General features: G+C 39.2%; 1 protein-coding gene across 2 annotated transcripts; it reads left to right on the forward strand.

Moving 5' to 3' along the window:
- Nucleotides 1–6,149: 6,149 nt before the first annotated feature.
- LOC146614945 (ras-related protein Rap-1b) lies at nucleotides 6,150–14,696 on the forward strand. 2 transcript variants are annotated; one of them, XM_085375746.1, is made up of 8 exons: nucleotides 6,150–6,197; nucleotides 10,104–10,173; nucleotides 11,209–11,277; nucleotides 11,377–11,433; nucleotides 11,515–11,655; nucleotides 12,815–12,958; nucleotides 13,972–14,064; nucleotides 14,175–14,696. In XM_085375746.1, the coding sequence occupies exons 2-7, from the start codon at nucleotides 10,117–10,119 to the stop codon at nucleotides 14,056–14,058; spliced, it is 555 nt and encodes a 184-aa protein (XP_085231872.1). In that variant the 5' UTR covers nucleotides 6,150–6,197; nucleotides 10,104–10,116; the 3' UTR covers nucleotides 14,059–14,064; nucleotides 14,175–14,696. The 2 variants fall into 2 exon arrangements, with proteins under 2 accessions (XP_085231872.1, XP_085231871.1); XM_085375745.1 differs by having other exon boundaries at nucleotides 6,157–6,197; nucleotides 10,101–10,173.
- Nucleotides 14,697–17,801: the final 3,105 nt, after the last annotated feature.

Here is a 17,801-nt window from a genome sequence, read left to right on the forward strand (position 1 = left end):
AGCCACACCCAAACAGGAAGGAGTCACCAAGAATAGAGTTGCCCTCCACCCAAACAGCTTCCCTTTCACTGACACACACTTCCTCAATGTGTGTGTGTGTGTGTGTGTTTAGTAGCCTGAAAGCTCTGGTGCAATATGTAGAGTTCTTCACACACAAATGTAATCCGGCTCAGTCATCAACGATGATGCAGCACGGGGGGAGGAGCAATGTGTTGGTATTGGGGTGATTGTTGTGTCAAAGCAAAGGGAAGTCCAAATGAATTTCTTTAGTTTTAAATTGATGGAAATTTTGATTAATGTTGTCATATTACAGCCAAAAACTGTTTGAAATATCAGTAGTGTGCTCAGGAATATCAGCAGGTTGTTCTATAGAGACATACTCATAAAAAAAAAACACAAAATGTTATTCGTGGTTAGAAAAAGATGACATATAAAAGTCTCCATTTTGACTTAAGGGTATCTAAATGTCCCTTTTTCATCATTAATTTATAGATTAAACAGGAAGAAGATTGTTTAATAGAGGCATAATAATAATTTAACTTTTTAATATGCCAACTACAAACTTTACTATTGTTATTTATGGTGGGTATTATTAATATTAGTTTCCAGATTTGATGCTATTTCCATATCGTTTGAATTGTAAAGGACAGAGGTGAATGTAGGTTCAGAGTTTTAGAGGGGCTCAGCCCCCAGTCATAATGTCATGCGTATAGCACCTTACAGTTAATATTAATGGAATATACCACTTTCAAATGTAGTCAGCTCTTTTCACATTTGCAAACCTTATTTCAATAAATAAAAGCAGTAAATTTAAAAGCAACTTAATTTTAGTTATCAATCTTCAATCAAAGGCTCAATAGATCAGAATTTTCCAAAGTAAAGAACAACTTGTGAGGAGAAAGAAGAAACATGCATTGTGTATTTTCAGTCTCTTAACCACATAGAAGCAGCTGACCAGATCATTAAGCACTTAAAGCAGCACAATTCAACAAAGAAAGTGGAAAATCACACTACCACTCCATACACCTCAACATGAAGTAAACTGATAAGACAGCTGCTTTTACATTAAAGATTGTAAATTCATACAAACCCTCCTTTTATTATGCAGAATCAGCACAGAGCATCAGCATGTAGCCCCAATTCAAGAGTGGAGAACAGATTTGTAGTCTGTGACATCAGTGTAGTTTCAACTATCGTTTTATGCCATGTTTAGAGTGATATAGATCCTGTCAAATTCTACTACTCACGTCAATAAATATGTTCTTTCGAACATGCACCATTTTCAGTGTGCTGCTGGAAAGCACACAAAGCATCCATGAAACGCATGTCAACATATTTGGTAAAAAAAAACAATAATCATTTAATTTCAATTCAATTTTATTTATATAGCACCAAATCACAACAGCAGTCGCCTCAAGGCACTTTATATTGTGCAGTAGATACAGAGAAAAACCCAACAATCATATGACCCCCTATGAGCAAGCACTGTGGCGACAGTGGGAAGGAAAAACTCCCTTTTAACAGGAAGAAACCTCCGGCAGATCCAGGCTCAGGGAGGGGCGGCCATCTGCTGCGACCGGTTGGGGTGAGAGAAGCAAAACAGGATAAAGACATGCTGTGGAAGAGAGACAGACATTAATAACATGCATGATTCAATGCAGAGAGGTCTGTTAACACATAGTGAGTGAGAAAGGTGACTGGAAAGGAAAAACTCAATGCATCATGGGAATCCCCGGCAGCCTATGTCTATTGCAGCATAACTAAGGGAGGATTCAGGGTCACCTGGTCCAGCCCTAACTATATGCTTTAGCAAAAAGGAAAGTTTTAAGCCTAATCTTAAAAGTAGAGATAGTGTCTGTCTCCCGAATCCAAGTTGGAAGCTGGTTCCACAGAAGAGGGGCCTGAAAACTGAAGGCTCTCCCTCCCATTCTACTGTTAAATACTGTAGGAACAATAAGTAGGCCTGCAGTGCAAGAGTGAAGTGCTCTAATAGGCTGATATGGTACTACAAGGTCCTTAAGATTTAGTCACCTGGTTCTTCTTCTTTCTCTCCATCTTCCTCACTCCTCCATTCCATACAAAAACATTGTATACAACTACTTTGATATCAGTATAATAGAATATTTAGTTATGTGAGTCATCAACAATAAATGTGGGAAAAACAGAAGCTGAAACTCTAGAATATTTTGCTGTTACATGTTGCCTACGTGTCCACTGTTATCTGTTTATTTCTGCTCTCTCCTTTTCTCTCCCTCTCTATCCTCTTCTCTAAGACTGTGTGCCGTCATCCAAAAGTTAAATGTTAAACTCAGTTGTTATCAATATTACGCAATACCGGTCATGTTTAACCATATGGGAATTTACCCAGATTTATTTATTTATTTGGACAGAGATCTTGCCCCCCCCCCCCCCAAAAAAAGAAAAAAAAGTTCAGCACAAAGTTACCCCGATGTGCAACACTGGATAGTTTTCACTCTATCCTGTCTGCAGTAGATGAGTTGGGATATATAACATTAGAAGACAACATACTATTGCTACAGTTATTTTTAGGGATGCTGTAATTAAATTTAAGGGTGCTTGAGCACCCCCAGCAAAGGACCAAGAGCACAGCCCTGGGGTACTCCACAGCTCAAATGCCTCTGATACCACATGGTCACATGGAAACTTTTGGTAGTTTCATCATTTTCCATGATTGTAAATACAAAATCTTACCCAGTGGTTAGAAAAAAATATAGAAGTCTGTATTTGAATTACAGTGCACAAAAATGTCCCCTTTTCATTATTCCTGTGCAATTTGTACATTAAACAGGAAGTAAATTATGTTATAGACGAACGGTGATTATGAAAATGTTAATAATTAGTGTAGACTTTTTTATTTGTTGTTATTAGTGGATATTAGGGCTCTACGGTTGCTGTATTTGATAACATTTATATAAAATTTGAACAGTAAAGGCCCAAGAACAGAGACGTGGCAGTTCATTTTTAGCTAGTGAATATTTGGCAGTTTCATTATTTTCTGTCACTTTTAGAATGTTGTTGTTAATATACTTAAACAAAACCCATTATGGATGCCAAACAATCAGATGAAAGGAAAAAAAGTTTTTTGTAGACTTCAATTGGTTAAAAATGTTTGTAAACATTTCTGACCTTTTACATATAAAAAAAAATACAAAGATTGTTCTAAATGAAACAATTGATGGATATATTCCCACTGAAATGTTTTCACAATTTTATCTTATTTTATCTAAAAACCTGACCTGTATATGGATCCTAATTGGACTGATGATGACATGCTGACAACATTGACAACAACAACAATAGAAAACTGAAAGTGTTTAATGTGACTTTATTGAAATAAAAGCAGAAACCACAGAGAAACAGAGGTTCTGTTTTACAGGAAACAGGAAGCAGCTGAGAGCGAGGCTGAAACGTCACAAGAAAAAAGAAGAGGGGTCTTGAACCAAAGCTGTGACGAAGCCTAGGAGAAACCGGAAGTAAATGCAGTCTACCTTCAAAATAAACATATAAGCCGAGGACAAGAGTGGAGAAAGTAATTTGGTTTGATATTAAATAAACATGTTTTGAATGGCTTCTAGTGAGTAAAATACAAAAATACAAAGTCTCATCAAATCATACTAATCTTCAGGTTCATGGTTACAGTTAGTTAATGTAAACATAACATTTTTGTTTGTGTTTAGTTGTTAATCTAGCTGTTCATAACAGAATTTAAATTATCTTCTTGTGCTAGTGCATTTATAGACATTAATTTGTTTTTATTTCTTAGCTTATTAGCAATAAAGACTTCTTGACTTCTTAGCTGGTTTCTTCACTAGTTCTATATTTTTAACTATTTATTACTAGTTAGTTACCGGGTATTAGTTATTTGTGTTTTGTATTTTTTTTTTTTTTTTTTTTTTGCTTATGAAGGTGTCTTTACTTTGAAATTCTGAAGAAGAACATCAGTTCTGTGTTGTATTATATTTATTTCATTCTGGCTGCTTATTGTCATTTTGTTTTGTTTTTTTCAATTATTTTCACACCAGTAAATTTATTAGAGATGGCACGATACCACTTTTTTATGTCCGATACCGATACCGATATCATAGATTTGGATATCTGCCGATACCGATATGAATCCGATATAGTGTTTTTTAATCAACAAAACTGTTTTTTAAATATCTTGCTGCATTTTGTATAAGTTCATACTCAAGTTTAAAACAACAACTACACTAAAGCTATTCTGTTATACCTGTATGCAAAAAAAAAAAATTTCATAGTTCAGCAATACTGATCAATCTAATAAACTTAAACCTACACCATCCTCCCTATTCTGGTATTTTAAAGAGTACTTAGCATAAATATTAAGCAACCTAACTAATAGGGTTCCAACTCCCAGCAACAACAAAAATAAATAAATAAAAAATAGGGAACCACCCCTCACGCTCCACCTCATGATGCTTAATCGACGTAATCAACCTTAATTTGATGCAGTGTGAAAAAAAATGCACAGAAATCAATTATTTTTCAAGAAATATTAAATAGATTCAACATCTTTCTTCAACAAAATTGCAGACTGCACAGATGGTACCTTCCCAAAGTAAAAAGTACTATAGCTTACTAGGGTATATATATTAGACTTAATAGTTACTATATACAGTAATTGACTTCTATTCATTTTACATCAAATTAAAACTTTGGGTGTCAGATAATTATTTATTAAAAGCTAGACATTTTAAATGAGAATAAGAAAGAAAAGTATGTCTTTGTGCCCCCTTTTCCCTGTTAATGCCCTATCGGCCCCCCTGGCTAAACTTTGCTAGATCCGCCCCTGCACAGTTACCAGCGTCAGCTACGTAGAAAAAGATCCTGAGTAGAAAGTAATAATAAATACATTCTAACAACAGCTGATCGAGCTTAAATGTGCTGCTGTTGTTCAGCCGCTGGTTTCCTCTTTCTGGTGCAAAGTGGGCCAAAAACAAAGAAGAGACACGGACTTGCACAGAAAAGCCGATCAGCTGATCGTTAAGCAGTTTCATGGTTGAAGTAGCAGCCGGAGAGGCAGTCGCTTGTTAAGCTTAACGCAGGAATGCTTTACATTCAGAGATGGACTTACACACTTGCTTTACTTCTCTCGGGGTAACTTTGTCAGAGATGAAATGCCGGGTTGCTAGCGAAGCTCCACATGCTATCCAGACCACCGACAGGTCCCGCATGCCACAGCCGCTCTATCACGTGATGCATACTGCTCCGACGTGCTAACGTTCTGAGGTGAGTTACGGTGTGTTGCAAGTTTTGTGAGGTGCTTTCGTGATATTTAATGGATCGGATTACATTTTTTTATTTTTCTCCGATATCCGATCCAGTAATTTAGGTCAGTATCGGACCGATACCGATACGTAATATCGGATCGGTCCATCCCTAAAATTTATACAACTTTTTCTCAGCATTTTGTACTCAATGCTCAGAGGAAAGCTTTATATTGAAAATACTGACATGAAATGCCTGTTTTTTGTTTCATGCTGAAAATAATTGCCATGCTATTTATGCTTGAATCATATTTTTAGTTCATTTAATTCAAGGCTCACTTTTTAAAAAAAAAATTGTAGCTTTCAGCCATAGCTCACTATCATGGCCCAATTCAAGTATACAGAGCTACCTGCGGTAGCAACACCTTGTAAATAAGCTGTCACTATTTGTCATTAGAGGTTTGATTCAAATAGAATTCCAAAATTATATTTCTTTATTTATTAAGGTATATAAATTTCCACTTATTTAATGCTATTTTTTCCAAATCGTTTTTATAAATAAAATATATCTTATGTTATCTTGTCTAAAATAAAATATAACAACAGAGATATCTTAATAATGTATAATGAAATCCAAATTATTAGAAATTAAAGTAAGAATAATATGTTATTTATATTTATTTTATGACTTTATGATATAATAATATGTAAAAAAACCTCAAGATGAAGCAGAATTATATGTTTAAAACTACAATTTATTTCATATTTGAACCAGTTTTTTAACGTCTTTTATTTTGAAAAGTCGAACAGGAGGCTCTTGCGTTCGCCGCGTCGAGCTTAACGTCAGCGCGTCGGGAGCAGGAGGGAGCGGCTCTGGTCGAGCGACGTTCACTGCGAACAGGAGAGAGAGTGAGCGGCGGAGAGCGCAGCGGAGCGGACGGGTGGATGACTGTGAGTACTGCTTCTTCTCTCCCGTTTCGCGCTTTTACCTCTTTTTCCTCGCTTCCCCCTCCTTTTTCCTCCCTCTTTCATGTAGATATGAGCTAGCCTGGGTCGAACCGGGAAATGTCCCGGCTAGCAGGGACGGGCGACAGGCCGGTCGGGAGCCGCGCTGGGCTGGGTTTGCGGAAGCAAGCGACCGGCGGACAGACAGACGGATGGACGTAAAGGCAGACAGACGGACGGCGGCTGTCCTGATGAGAATATAGTTTATATCAGACACGGGCTGACTGCTTCACGGCGTCACGGCGGCTGTCTGTCCGTCTGTGAGTCTGTTTCCGGTCTGTAGAGCCCGAAGTCCGCTTCTGCTCGCGTTTTGTCTCCGCTCTTCTGAGGCAGCGGGGCCTGCTTGCAGAGCTTCCCGGGTAGGGAGCATTGTGAGGCGGCCACAGAGCTGCGGAAGCCCCGTTGCTCTCCCGGAGGCAAAAAAAAAGAAAAAACGAGTGGAAGTGATTGATGAGAGGATGCAGAGTTTGGGAGCTTGAGGGAACCTGCAATCAAAGCCAGTTTGGTTGCACAGACACTGCTTGGTTTTATTCCTCTCCTGTTGTACTGCCTGTCAGCAACACACACACACACTGAGTATTGACAGGCCCCACCTAGTTCTGCTTGACTCAGGGATCTGTGCGTATTGTGAGTCCATATTTCTGCTCTGACAACTTCACTTTAGTAGATTAACATTATTCGGTGATTGCTGGAAAAAGCAGAAGTGCCCACCGAGTGAGCAAAATACTGAAATATAAGAATAAAATGCAGGTTTCAGGTTGGGTTGAACTGTGTGTATCTGTGCAGTGATGCTCTGGTAACTAAAGATTAATGTATTTATAGCCTATAAATTAAGGCCAGCAGTCTATGTTGATAGCAGCAGATCCTCTTTTTGTTCACATGTAAACAAAACAAGCAGGAAGCACTGACGTGAAGTATGAAGTTTCAGGTTAAAGTCTTCCTTTCAGTCAGCGTTTATGTGGTACAATCACAATACAACATAAAAGCCCCAGTGACGCCTCATTTTACAGTTATATAATAATTTGCTGTGTAGTTTGATTGTTGTTGTTCATGCATTAAGTCTGAACTGGAGTTAAACTTAAACAGACCCACAGTGAGGGTTCATTTATAAGGAAATACACTCATAGTGTGCAGAAAGGGCAGTATTTCTTTTTTGAATTGTTACAAATTTGGACTATAAGGAGATATGGAAGCTTTCTTCTTCTGTGTATTGTTGGGACATGACTGTGTGTTGCTTTCTCCACAGACTGTGTATAAAAGATGGTGAAGGCACCATCGTTTGTGTTTTGTGGTCGTTTTGGAGATATTATTGGAGTCCAGTTCACAGACTCCAATTAGCTGAAGCCACCTGCCTCTCCATCTTTCTATAGCAAAAACAGTGTCTGTTCGATATTAGGGAAACTGCAGCTTTTTTGGTACTTCAGGTTAATTTTCCACGTCCCGAGGTTCCTGTTTGGCACTTCCTCTGGGTTTGATGCCTGTGGGTGTGCCAAACCAGGTTTAGGCAGCCTGAGCTGTAAAGACAAATATTTCATGAGCAGCAGTGTTGGTAAGAGCAAATCAGCTGATATTCTTTAAGAAGTTTAAGAGAAGAGTGTGTCTATTTTAATTTGCTCACTTTGCTCTGACCCAAAAGTGGATAAGTGGAAGTATATGGATGGGTTATGAGAGCTTTTTAAATTAAAGTACTTTCTAAACCTTAGTTCTGATTTATTGGAAGACGTGATGATCTTTTTCTTCCTGCTGTTGCTGTGTGTCTGTGCGTGTTTCTGTAACGTCGTCATAGCACAGCATCGTGAAGCATGAGGGGGAAAGTCCCGATGCAGGTGCTCTCCCGCAGAGGCAGGTTTGTGACAGGCGGACTTGTAAATGTCCAGAGATAGGGCTTCAGGTGTGATCGAAGGGTTTTAGATGTTTTGGCTCATCCAGCTTTCCCCTTGATGGCCTCACCTCTGCTGCTCCAGTGAGTTACTTCTTGCGAAGCGTTGAACCCGTCTGGACTTGCTGCAGAGTGTTGTAGTGAGGCAAGCCTGTTCAGACCCTCAGGCAATGAAATCCATTACTGCTGATGCCTTCACTGACAATAGGGTAGATAAAACCTGAGATTTGAACTCCTCCCAGTCTCCACCTGATCACTTGTGTGCATTTAGCGCATTTATACAGCTGTCGTGACTGGAGATGGAGACATTTAACATTTTTAGGGTTTTTTAGGGCGTTTTCTGTGACCCATACACCACACTAGTTTTTATTTAAAATATGAACAAAAGCCCTGAACAATAAAATCCACTGGGAGTCGTTCTCTTCTTGTTTCTTGTCCCCAAAATAGAATAGATAAACTCTGAAAATAGGATTTGGGCAAAAGTTTCAAGCAAGAGTACTCACTGAGTGTGATTAGTCACAACAGGAGTCTTGCAGTGACTTAAATATATAACTACATGAAGACATTAATAGTCCTATTATTTGAGATAACGGATTTACCTAAAAATTGTAAACACTTGTTGCCTCCAAAATATTAAGCAACTTTAACTTAAGCTGAATGTTTGATGGTAACTTGTTTATCATAAGTGTTTATTCTCAGATTGGTTACCAAAATAAAAGCTTTAAATTTAAGAAGCATTTTGTCTTGAGTTAGTCTTGTCTTAGGTCAGTTAAGAGTATTTGTGACACAGTATTTACGTTTTTGTTGTACACTGCACAGTTACAGAAACCAAACTTTCATGCATGCGATTCTTCTTTTATATCCCTGCAGCCTCTAAAATTAAAGTAACAACTTCTGGAGACCTGATCTAACATGGTTTCCAGGTTGCAAGACTTTTATCCTTCTTTTAAGTCACCTTTGTTCTGATTGGCTGCCCCTCGTAAAGAGAATGTATGAACCACAGACAGGATATGAGATGGGTGTAGCCAGTGTTACATCACCAGCTGATCAGTGAAGTCTCGTAATGAAACCTCAAACTCGGTAATGAAAAAACAGAAGCCTGTTTGTGGCGAGGAGCCGCCCCCTGGTGGTCAATACATTTCTGGTTTTAACAGCAGGCAGGTTGAGCTCTGGAGCCTGAGATGATCAGATTAGGGATATCTGCACTCTATGACATCACAGAGATCCGATAATAGTGGAAACTGTCTGAATCACAGTGTTTAGAGTGCAAGCTTTTGGCTCATGGGGCTTATTTTTACATATGCTGACCTTATTAGAAACTTGGCCATGCTTAATATGAACATCCACCATCGGAGCAGGAGATATGTGGCAGGGTATAAGGGTCGACTTTAAATATTAGATTACACCTGGTGTTACTCATAGAGTCTTTTCTGGCTGTCAGTTAGTAGCTGTATTTGTGTTGTTTACAGGCTGTGATGGTAAAATTTGAAATGGTTTTAGGGTCTGTAAACACATCGTGTCAGCGGGGGTCCTCATGAACAATCTTAAACGTGTGTGTATTTGGGTGTGTGTGTGTTTGTGCATCGTGTTGCTTCTTGTTGCCGTGACAGTGAAGGTTTGCACACACATGGCGAGGAATGATTGGTATGCATCCACACACTGAGACATGAACGCATAGCAACAGTAACCAGGAAGGATTCAATAGCAGTGACATCACCACCAGCTGTGAGATCATGTGACTCCGCAGTTTTCAGTAACTTACCACATGCATGCTGGGTAATCATTATCTCCCAGTGAGGGGCAGGAAGTTTTCATTTGTGTGTTTGTAATTGATGGTGTTACATCTCCAGGTGCATCATAGGAGGAGGTGGGGCTTACTGTAATCCTGCTGTGTGATTGGTAGCTGTGACTGGATGTCCAATAGCGACCTGTTAACGGTCTCCTCCTCTGTGTTTGTGTCTCTCACCCAGCAGACAGACAGTCAGGATGCGTGAATACAAACTGGTTGTTTTAGGATCAGGAGGCGTCGGCAAGTCAGCTCTGGTAAGTAAAAAAAAAAAATCCACGTTAATCAGCTGTTTGCATTAAAGTGAGAGTCTGATGTTATTCTATTTAATGTCAGTGAGTGCCAAAAATAAAATGTAATCAACACTGAAATTATCCTGCTGATGAGCTCAGAGCCACATGGCAACACCTTGCACTTTATTTTAACTCAAATATTCAATGTCGATTAATCCGCTGCTGAAAATAGTCCCCACCAAAAACTAATAAAGAAATAGAAAAACTGAAAATAAATACTTGTAATATGTATATAAAACCCCCCACTGAAATAGTGACAAATATTTATATAAAATATATGAAAGAAAAGAAGAAAAATAGAAGAAAAATAAATAAATTATTATTTTTTAAATATTTAAAATAAATAAAAATTGATAAAGAATGAATAGGAAGATAGAAAATATATTTATGAATACTGAATAAGATAAAGATTAAAGATAAAAAATACAATATAAATAGACAAATAAATAATATAACTAATTATATAAAGATATAATAAAACTTATATAAAGATAATTATATTCAAAATGTGTGTATGAAAGACTAGAAAAACAATTTTCAGTCATTATGTTTTACAAAACTTTATAAGAAGAGTCAAAAATTAATAAGAGGTGATGTAACGTTGCGGGAAATTGCGTTTCCTGTTCTTGCACTAGTGTTTGTATTATTCATATACTGATTTTTGTGCATTCACGTTTGTACATTGAGGTAAAACTGTGTTTGCAGCTTTGGGACTTGCATGGCTGGAGTGCTCCAGTGCAGATTCCTGTGTAAATGGCTGCACAGTGATGTCACTGTGCTTCGTTTTTGCGCCGGCCATCACTGACACACTAACACGGCGGTGTCAGTCACACTACAATGAAGTGCTTTACTCCCCATGATATAATGGAGACGTGTCACAGTGTCACATTAATTCCGCTCTAATGACTCCCAATGGGGAGCTGAACAGAGCTCCATTAACACTGCTGTCCTACTTCTCTTTGTCCCGCTACTCATGTCCGTCCGTCTGTCCATCTCCAGACTGTCCAGTTTGTTCAGGGAATCTTTGTGGAGAAATACGACCCCACGATAGAGGACTCCTACAGGAAGGTAGGACCTCTTCATCCTCACACATTTTTAGAAGCATCTATAGTTTAATTAGTTTTAGTTATAATCCACAGTTATGATTCATTTCTTTTGTTTCTGCAGCAAGTCGAGGTCGATGGACAGCAGTGTATGCTGGAGATCCTGGACACAGCAGGAACAGTAAGACCTGGCTCTGTCTACATACTTTTGACCATGAGATGTGCCTGACTGAGTCCTGACCACCTGTCTGTCTGTCTTTAGGAGCAGTTCACAGCAATGAGAGACCTGTACATGAAGAATGGCCAGGGCTTTGCTCTGGTTTACTCCATCACGGCTCAGTCCACCTTCAACGACCTTCAAGACCTCCGAGAGCAGATCCTCAGAGTGAAGGACACGGAAGATGTAAGAAACCACAGCACCCTATACTTTGCCTAAACTCACCCTAACATGCAGTTTTAAGTCATGGTTTCAGTTAAGTTAAGCACTGAAGCTCCTCTTAACGTTTTCTGGAGCCTTCTTTGTCAGATGAAGGAGTCTGTAGCATAGTTAAGGAGCTCCTGAGTAATTTGTCCGGTTGTAGTTAGTCAGTTGCTGATGTTTGTATTTAAAACTCTTGTTTCTTGGCTCAGAGGAAGTTGCCTAGAAAACCAGTGGAGAAAGGGAGAAGTTTCTGGTGGCAGCCAAAAATAGTTTACAATGATATAAAAATGTAATTTGAGATAAAGCAGTTAAATCTGAGTTTAAGAGGAAGTGGACTCTATCACCTCCACATAATCCTGCTGTCAGGCTTATGCTAAGCTAGCTAACTGACTGCTGATGGGTGTATGTGTAATTTATTCTCATGAAACAGAGGTCACTTGTTTTAACACGCCACCATCAGCCAGCCTGTGTGGAGGCCTTTAGCATTGCTCCCCCTGCCAGACATGAGTTACATTACATAGGTTCCAAAAAGTTTTATTTTTAATCAGCATCTAGTGGAGAAAGAAGAAAATAAAAAAACTGCAAATTTGCAATTTAAATGTAAAAGAATAAAAAAGCAAATTTGTAATTAAAAAAAATAGAAAATGCTTCTAAACAAGCTTTTAAACAAATAAAATAAAACAAGCAAATTAATTTATAATATCTACATTTAAAATGAGAATAAAACAAAAAAAATGAATTAAAAAAGAAAGTATTAATAAAAAGAAAACATTGTTTTGTACAACATTTTTTAAAAACCCAATATTTTTAATATGTTTCAAGTTAGAAATGTATTTATATTAACATGAATTTAAGATTCTGCATTGATTTAGTCAATAAAATCACTGAATAAAATTTCAAACATGATGATTTTATTATGAAACAGATGATTTACAAAATGGATAAATATAAATAAAAAAATTAAGGAAACATACATTCTGACTTCACGTCAAACGTTACAGATTTTTAAAACCAGATGAAACACTGATGTCCTCTTTTCTGGTTTTCACATGATTTTTCTCCCGTTAAAATAATCCAGTGATCATCTTTGAATGTGCTGCAAACAGCTGTCTGAATGTGAGTGTTTGGCGCGCCACTTTAGGTTCCCATGATCCTGGTTGGAAATAAATGCGATCTGGAGGTGGAGCGTGTGGTGGCCAAAGAGTCAGGCATCGGTCTCGCTCGCCAGTGGAACTCCTGCGCCTTCCTTGAGACCTCGGCCAAGAGCAAGATTAACGTCAACGAGGTGACAAAACACACCCACAGCAAAGTTTACACAGTTACTCAGAGCTGTATTTAAACCTAAATATCTTTGGGCTTCTGAGTTTTGAGCACCATTGATTCGGCAAAATGATGTACACATCATCTGGAGTTTGTAAAAAACTGAAATAAAGCTTACAGCGTGCAACACGAGAGAATCACTGTGATGTGTGCGGTCCTGGCTCAAAAACGCTGGAAGCTGTAATAATACAAACATCAGACTATTCCTCCAGAGTTTTTGTCATAGACAAAGAAAAAATGGATTTCATTGTTAGTTTCAGACATTTTGAAGCCTTAGCATTTGTGTTTCAGCTGCTGCTCTGTTGGTTTTGGGGATATGAGCATTTTAGGACTATTATAGTCTAAATATGCATTTAGACTCTTTCAAACCATCCTCTCTGTCCAAAATGTGTACATTTGAAAGAGGAGTAAAAGAGGCCATTTATGTCCACTGTGAGCGACCATCTTTGAACAGAGGCAGTGGTTTACAACACCAACTGTCTGGCATCTATAATCCAGTTTTGAGATCCCTCCCAGACGCCTTAACGCCCACTCACATCCTGGGCCATCTGACCTCAGGAAATCACATGATAGGGTGGGGCTAGGTTTCACAATGAGCTCACCCAAAACCTTGGCTGATTGTGACCTACACCCATTTTCACACCTTGGCTCGTGTGATTAGGTAGAGGATCATTAGGGGGTCCTTTGTCCCTCTTGGTGGGTTACTCCCACAGAGCTTAAATCTGGGAGTCTCCACCATTTGACCCTAGAACTGAAGAAGCTTCTCGGATGAGAAGCTTCTCAGAGGTGAAACGTCTTCAAGCCACTTAAAGAAGTCCACACACTTTTCTTTCCAAGCTCCTTAGATTACGATGACCTGGATGACTGAGAACCTTCACAGACACATTTTTAAGTAGTTTTTGGCATTTTATTAGTAGTTTGGGGAATGTTTGGCAGTTTTTGGCAGTGTAGGTTTCATTTCTTCGTGTTCGTTTGCAGATCTTCTACGACCTTGTCCGACAGATCAACAGGAAGAGTCCCGTTCCAGGGAAAACCCGCAAAAAGCCCACTTGTCAGCTTCTCTAATGGCAGGTAGCTTCTATTGTCCCATGCGCGCGCGCACACACACACACACACACACACACACATTGAGTTCATCACACACGTTGTTGTTCACACACACTCTGGTTCTCTGTGTCCAGATTCCTGCTCACCTGATAACCAACCAACCAATCACAGGACATCTTCCAGCTGGCCACGCCCCTTTAACACAACCATGTCATCATCAGCATCAGCCACTCTGTTACCATGACGATCTCTTCTCCCATCCTTCATCACACTATGTAAAGGAGACTGTTGCCTTGGAAACATTAAAACAGAACATCAAAGGACTGCTACGGTGGTGGCGATGATGATGATGATTCTGCTGTTGCGGGAATGCAGGGGCTTGATTTAAACTACGGTTCCCATCATGCTCTCTGCTAGGCTGTCTTTGCAGTGGGGAGTGGCTTCTTGCTTTTTTTTCTTTTCTTTTTAAAAAAATTTAAACTTTTTTTTCCGTTTCTTTCGCCTTATTGTTTTCCGGCAGCCCTGAGCCAATCACACGCAGTGTGACCGTCAGCTGTGTCGGCATCGCCGCGGTGATGACGATGACGCCGACACGGCTGACTGTGTGTGTGTGTGGCTTTGGTGAAACCTGTGGATTCATACAGCGGTTATTATTACAGTGATTATTATTATGATTCTTTGTGAAAACAATTAAGTCATTTTATGTTTTTGATTTTTGGGGCGGGAGGGGTGGGGGTGGGGGTGAGGCAGGGTTGGGGGTTGTAGCAGCAGGTCAAGAGGTTAGCTTACTGTGCTGATAGCAGTGCCGTAATTAAAATTAGCCTAAAGTTAACAAACTGGGCGGAATCAGGAAGAATATAGATATAACGGGAAGATGTTAGGTGGCTTGTTGCCATAGCAGCATGGCGAGCTGACTCCTGATCTGCTGCTCAGGGCGGACATGTTGCCTTTTTGACAGCAGACTCACACTGGTCCAGTACCTTAACTCTGTGTGTGTGTTTGTGTGTGTGTTTGTGAGTGTATGTGAGCTACGTAACAACAGTGAAGCAGGCCACTTTCTGTAATGATCGTTTTTTGACCTGCGCGGTTGAAACACTGAATTATTGGTCCTTTAGTCACTTTAACTGATAAGATATTAAAGGGGGCCTGTCATGCTCTTTTTCAGCTCTATATTATTTCCACTAGAGCAGTTTTACCTGATTTAAAAGTAAATTAATGCCCTTACTGTCCTTTCCCGGCCCTTTTTGGAGCTTCTGGGCTAATCTGCTTAAAATGAGCCATTTTAACCCGTCGCTTTAAGGACATCCCCATCCCTGAAAGCCCGCCTTCTTCTTATCGGTCCACTGATGGGAGCCTGCAGAGGGGCAGCACCAAAAACAAACTGAAGCCTGAGCTTTGTGTGTACAGGTACAACTTTCACACGTTTTCATCCCATTATTTAAAACTATGGCCATGTTTAAAATAAATATCTGGCATTAAAGTTTAGAAAGGAGTACCAGGAACATATTAGGGAAAAAATGTGTTTGTATTGTCAGAATAAAGTTGCAGAATGATGTAGGTATTTCAACAATAAAGTCAAGAGTTTGAGAATAAAACTGAAATAAGATTTTAATTTTAAAAAAGTCAAGATTTTGGAAATAAGGTCAAAATTATGAGGAACAAAGTAAAGCTTATGAGAGTCAAGATTTCAAGAATAAACAAAAAACTAACACAGCATAATCGGTCCCCTTTAAGCTTCTGATGGATGGATTCCCAAATACAATCAGGATAAGGCGGAGTTTCTTGTATTCTTGGTACGTCGTGCTAACACTTTAGCATGCACCGTGCTGAGTAATACTTAAATGTTAAATTGTTAGCATCGATAGATGGAGGTGTTTTCTTATCAGTTGAAGAACAAACTTAAAGTCTCAGTGTTTCAGTTTAATAGTAGCATGGCTGCAGTCCAGCCGGAGGGGGTTAAACCCACAGAAAAAATCCTTTGAATATGTGTTTGTGGGCGTGGTCAGCTCACGGGAAACGCTTGCTGGACCCGTGACCTCTGTGAGTGCTGCTGTGCACAGTGTTGTACTATCAGCAGGGTACTGCTGTCAGTATTCTGGGTCTCCTCCAGTGTCTTCAGTCATGTAGCATGTTGATGTTTCTGCCAGTACCGGGTCTGACCTCCAGGAGGTGCTGCTGCAACAGTTTGCATGACACGAGCAGAAGCTTCCGGGCCAGAGAGCCGTTTGTGGCTGCGGCAGGCCGATCGCCAACTGTTTCTTGCAAGCACGTTATGATGATTCCAGCTTTATTCTTGTAATATCAACAGAGGAGGGGCTCATTACTGCCTCTGTTGGTCGTAAAGCAGAAAACACCTACTGCTGTTATTTCTGAAAGCTGCAGGTATAATAGGTGTTTCTGTGTACGCCACAAGGGGCAGCGCACAGCACCTTTTATAGCCAAAAACAAACGGATTATAAAAAATACACCCCATCGTACTCTTGATAATGTTTATAAGCCACTTTCATGACAGTTTAAAACAATATGAGGCCATTTTTAAGTATATTTTATCACTTCTCCTACACAGTATCCATAACTGGTGTATTAGCAGTTAATGACTGATGATTAATGATGATTAGCAAGCATATTTAGTTACATATAATGGTGTGATTATGTTTATTTTAACTGTTTATTCACATATACATTGTGCATTGCAGTGTATTCTCAGTGTTGGAAAATATTTCTTCATGTATCAATAGAGACGCTTCATATTATGTATTCATTTATGTGATTATAGCTGATTATGGTTATGAGTAATTCATTAAGAGGGGAAATGAGGTGATAAATGCTTGAAATGTCCTTTAATCTGTTTAGAACTGCTTCAAAGTGAGTTTGTTAAGGGTTCTGGCTTTAAAGCGGGAGTTTCATCCTCAGAAACAACTTTTAGTCATTTCGCTGGCCAGCCGTGGCTGTGGTGTGGTGCCATTTGTCATTTCCTGTGACTTCTGAAGGCGTCAGTGTGGTTTAAGAAGAAGAAGAAACAAGTCTGATGTTTTGGAAAAAAGTTCTTTAGATCTCTTAATCGTGTGCGAATCAACAGAAGCAGCTGTGTGAAAACACGAGAAAGGGAGCTAGGCCTTATTTTCACACATCTGCAACGATGCTGCAGACTGAAAAGTAGCTGCAATTGTTGCTTTGAAGACGCGAAGCCAGGACTGAGTGTTTGGACAGAAACAGACGTGTGTTAAAGTCTTTACACACTTCATTTAAAGCGCACTGAGGTCTTGACAGCTACAGTAAATAGGTGCAGATGGTAACACTTCACTTTAAGTGCCCGTATTTGGCATTTAAGAGCAGCATGTAAACATTTAATAGAAGTGGTATTGCTGTACGGCAGCTGTAAGCAGATATGAACATGTAAATGTGACTAAAAGAAAAATCTGACTACATTTCATGTGTTTAAGCATTAAAGTTCACTCTTACAGCTGCATTACAGTGTGTCACAGACCATGTGAGGCACATTTACATACTTCACTCTGCTTTCCAGTCCTCAATCTGATGTGAGGTCAAAGTGACCATGGCAGCCACAGCCGAATGCAAACTGGAATGAGCAGTTCACAATACGAAGAAATTATTTTTATTTTTTTTTTCTCAGTACTGATATAATTCTGCTTCTTTTTCTCTGTATGGCATGATGACCAGTGAAATGTAAAAGAAACCAGTTCAACCAGTGATGTATCAGCTTTGAAAAAATAAAGGAAAAAAAAAACCACCCAGTAAGC

This window comes from Diplotaxodon limnothrissa, linkage group LG17, assembly GCF_057381915.1.
Source record: "Diplotaxodon limnothrissa isolate DT_005_m linkage group LG17, D_limnothrissa_male_GT1.1, whole genome shotgun sequence".
In the NCBI taxonomy this organism is placed as follows: Eukaryota; Metazoa; Chordata; class Actinopteri; order Cichliformes; family Cichlidae; genus Diplotaxodon; species Diplotaxodon limnothrissa.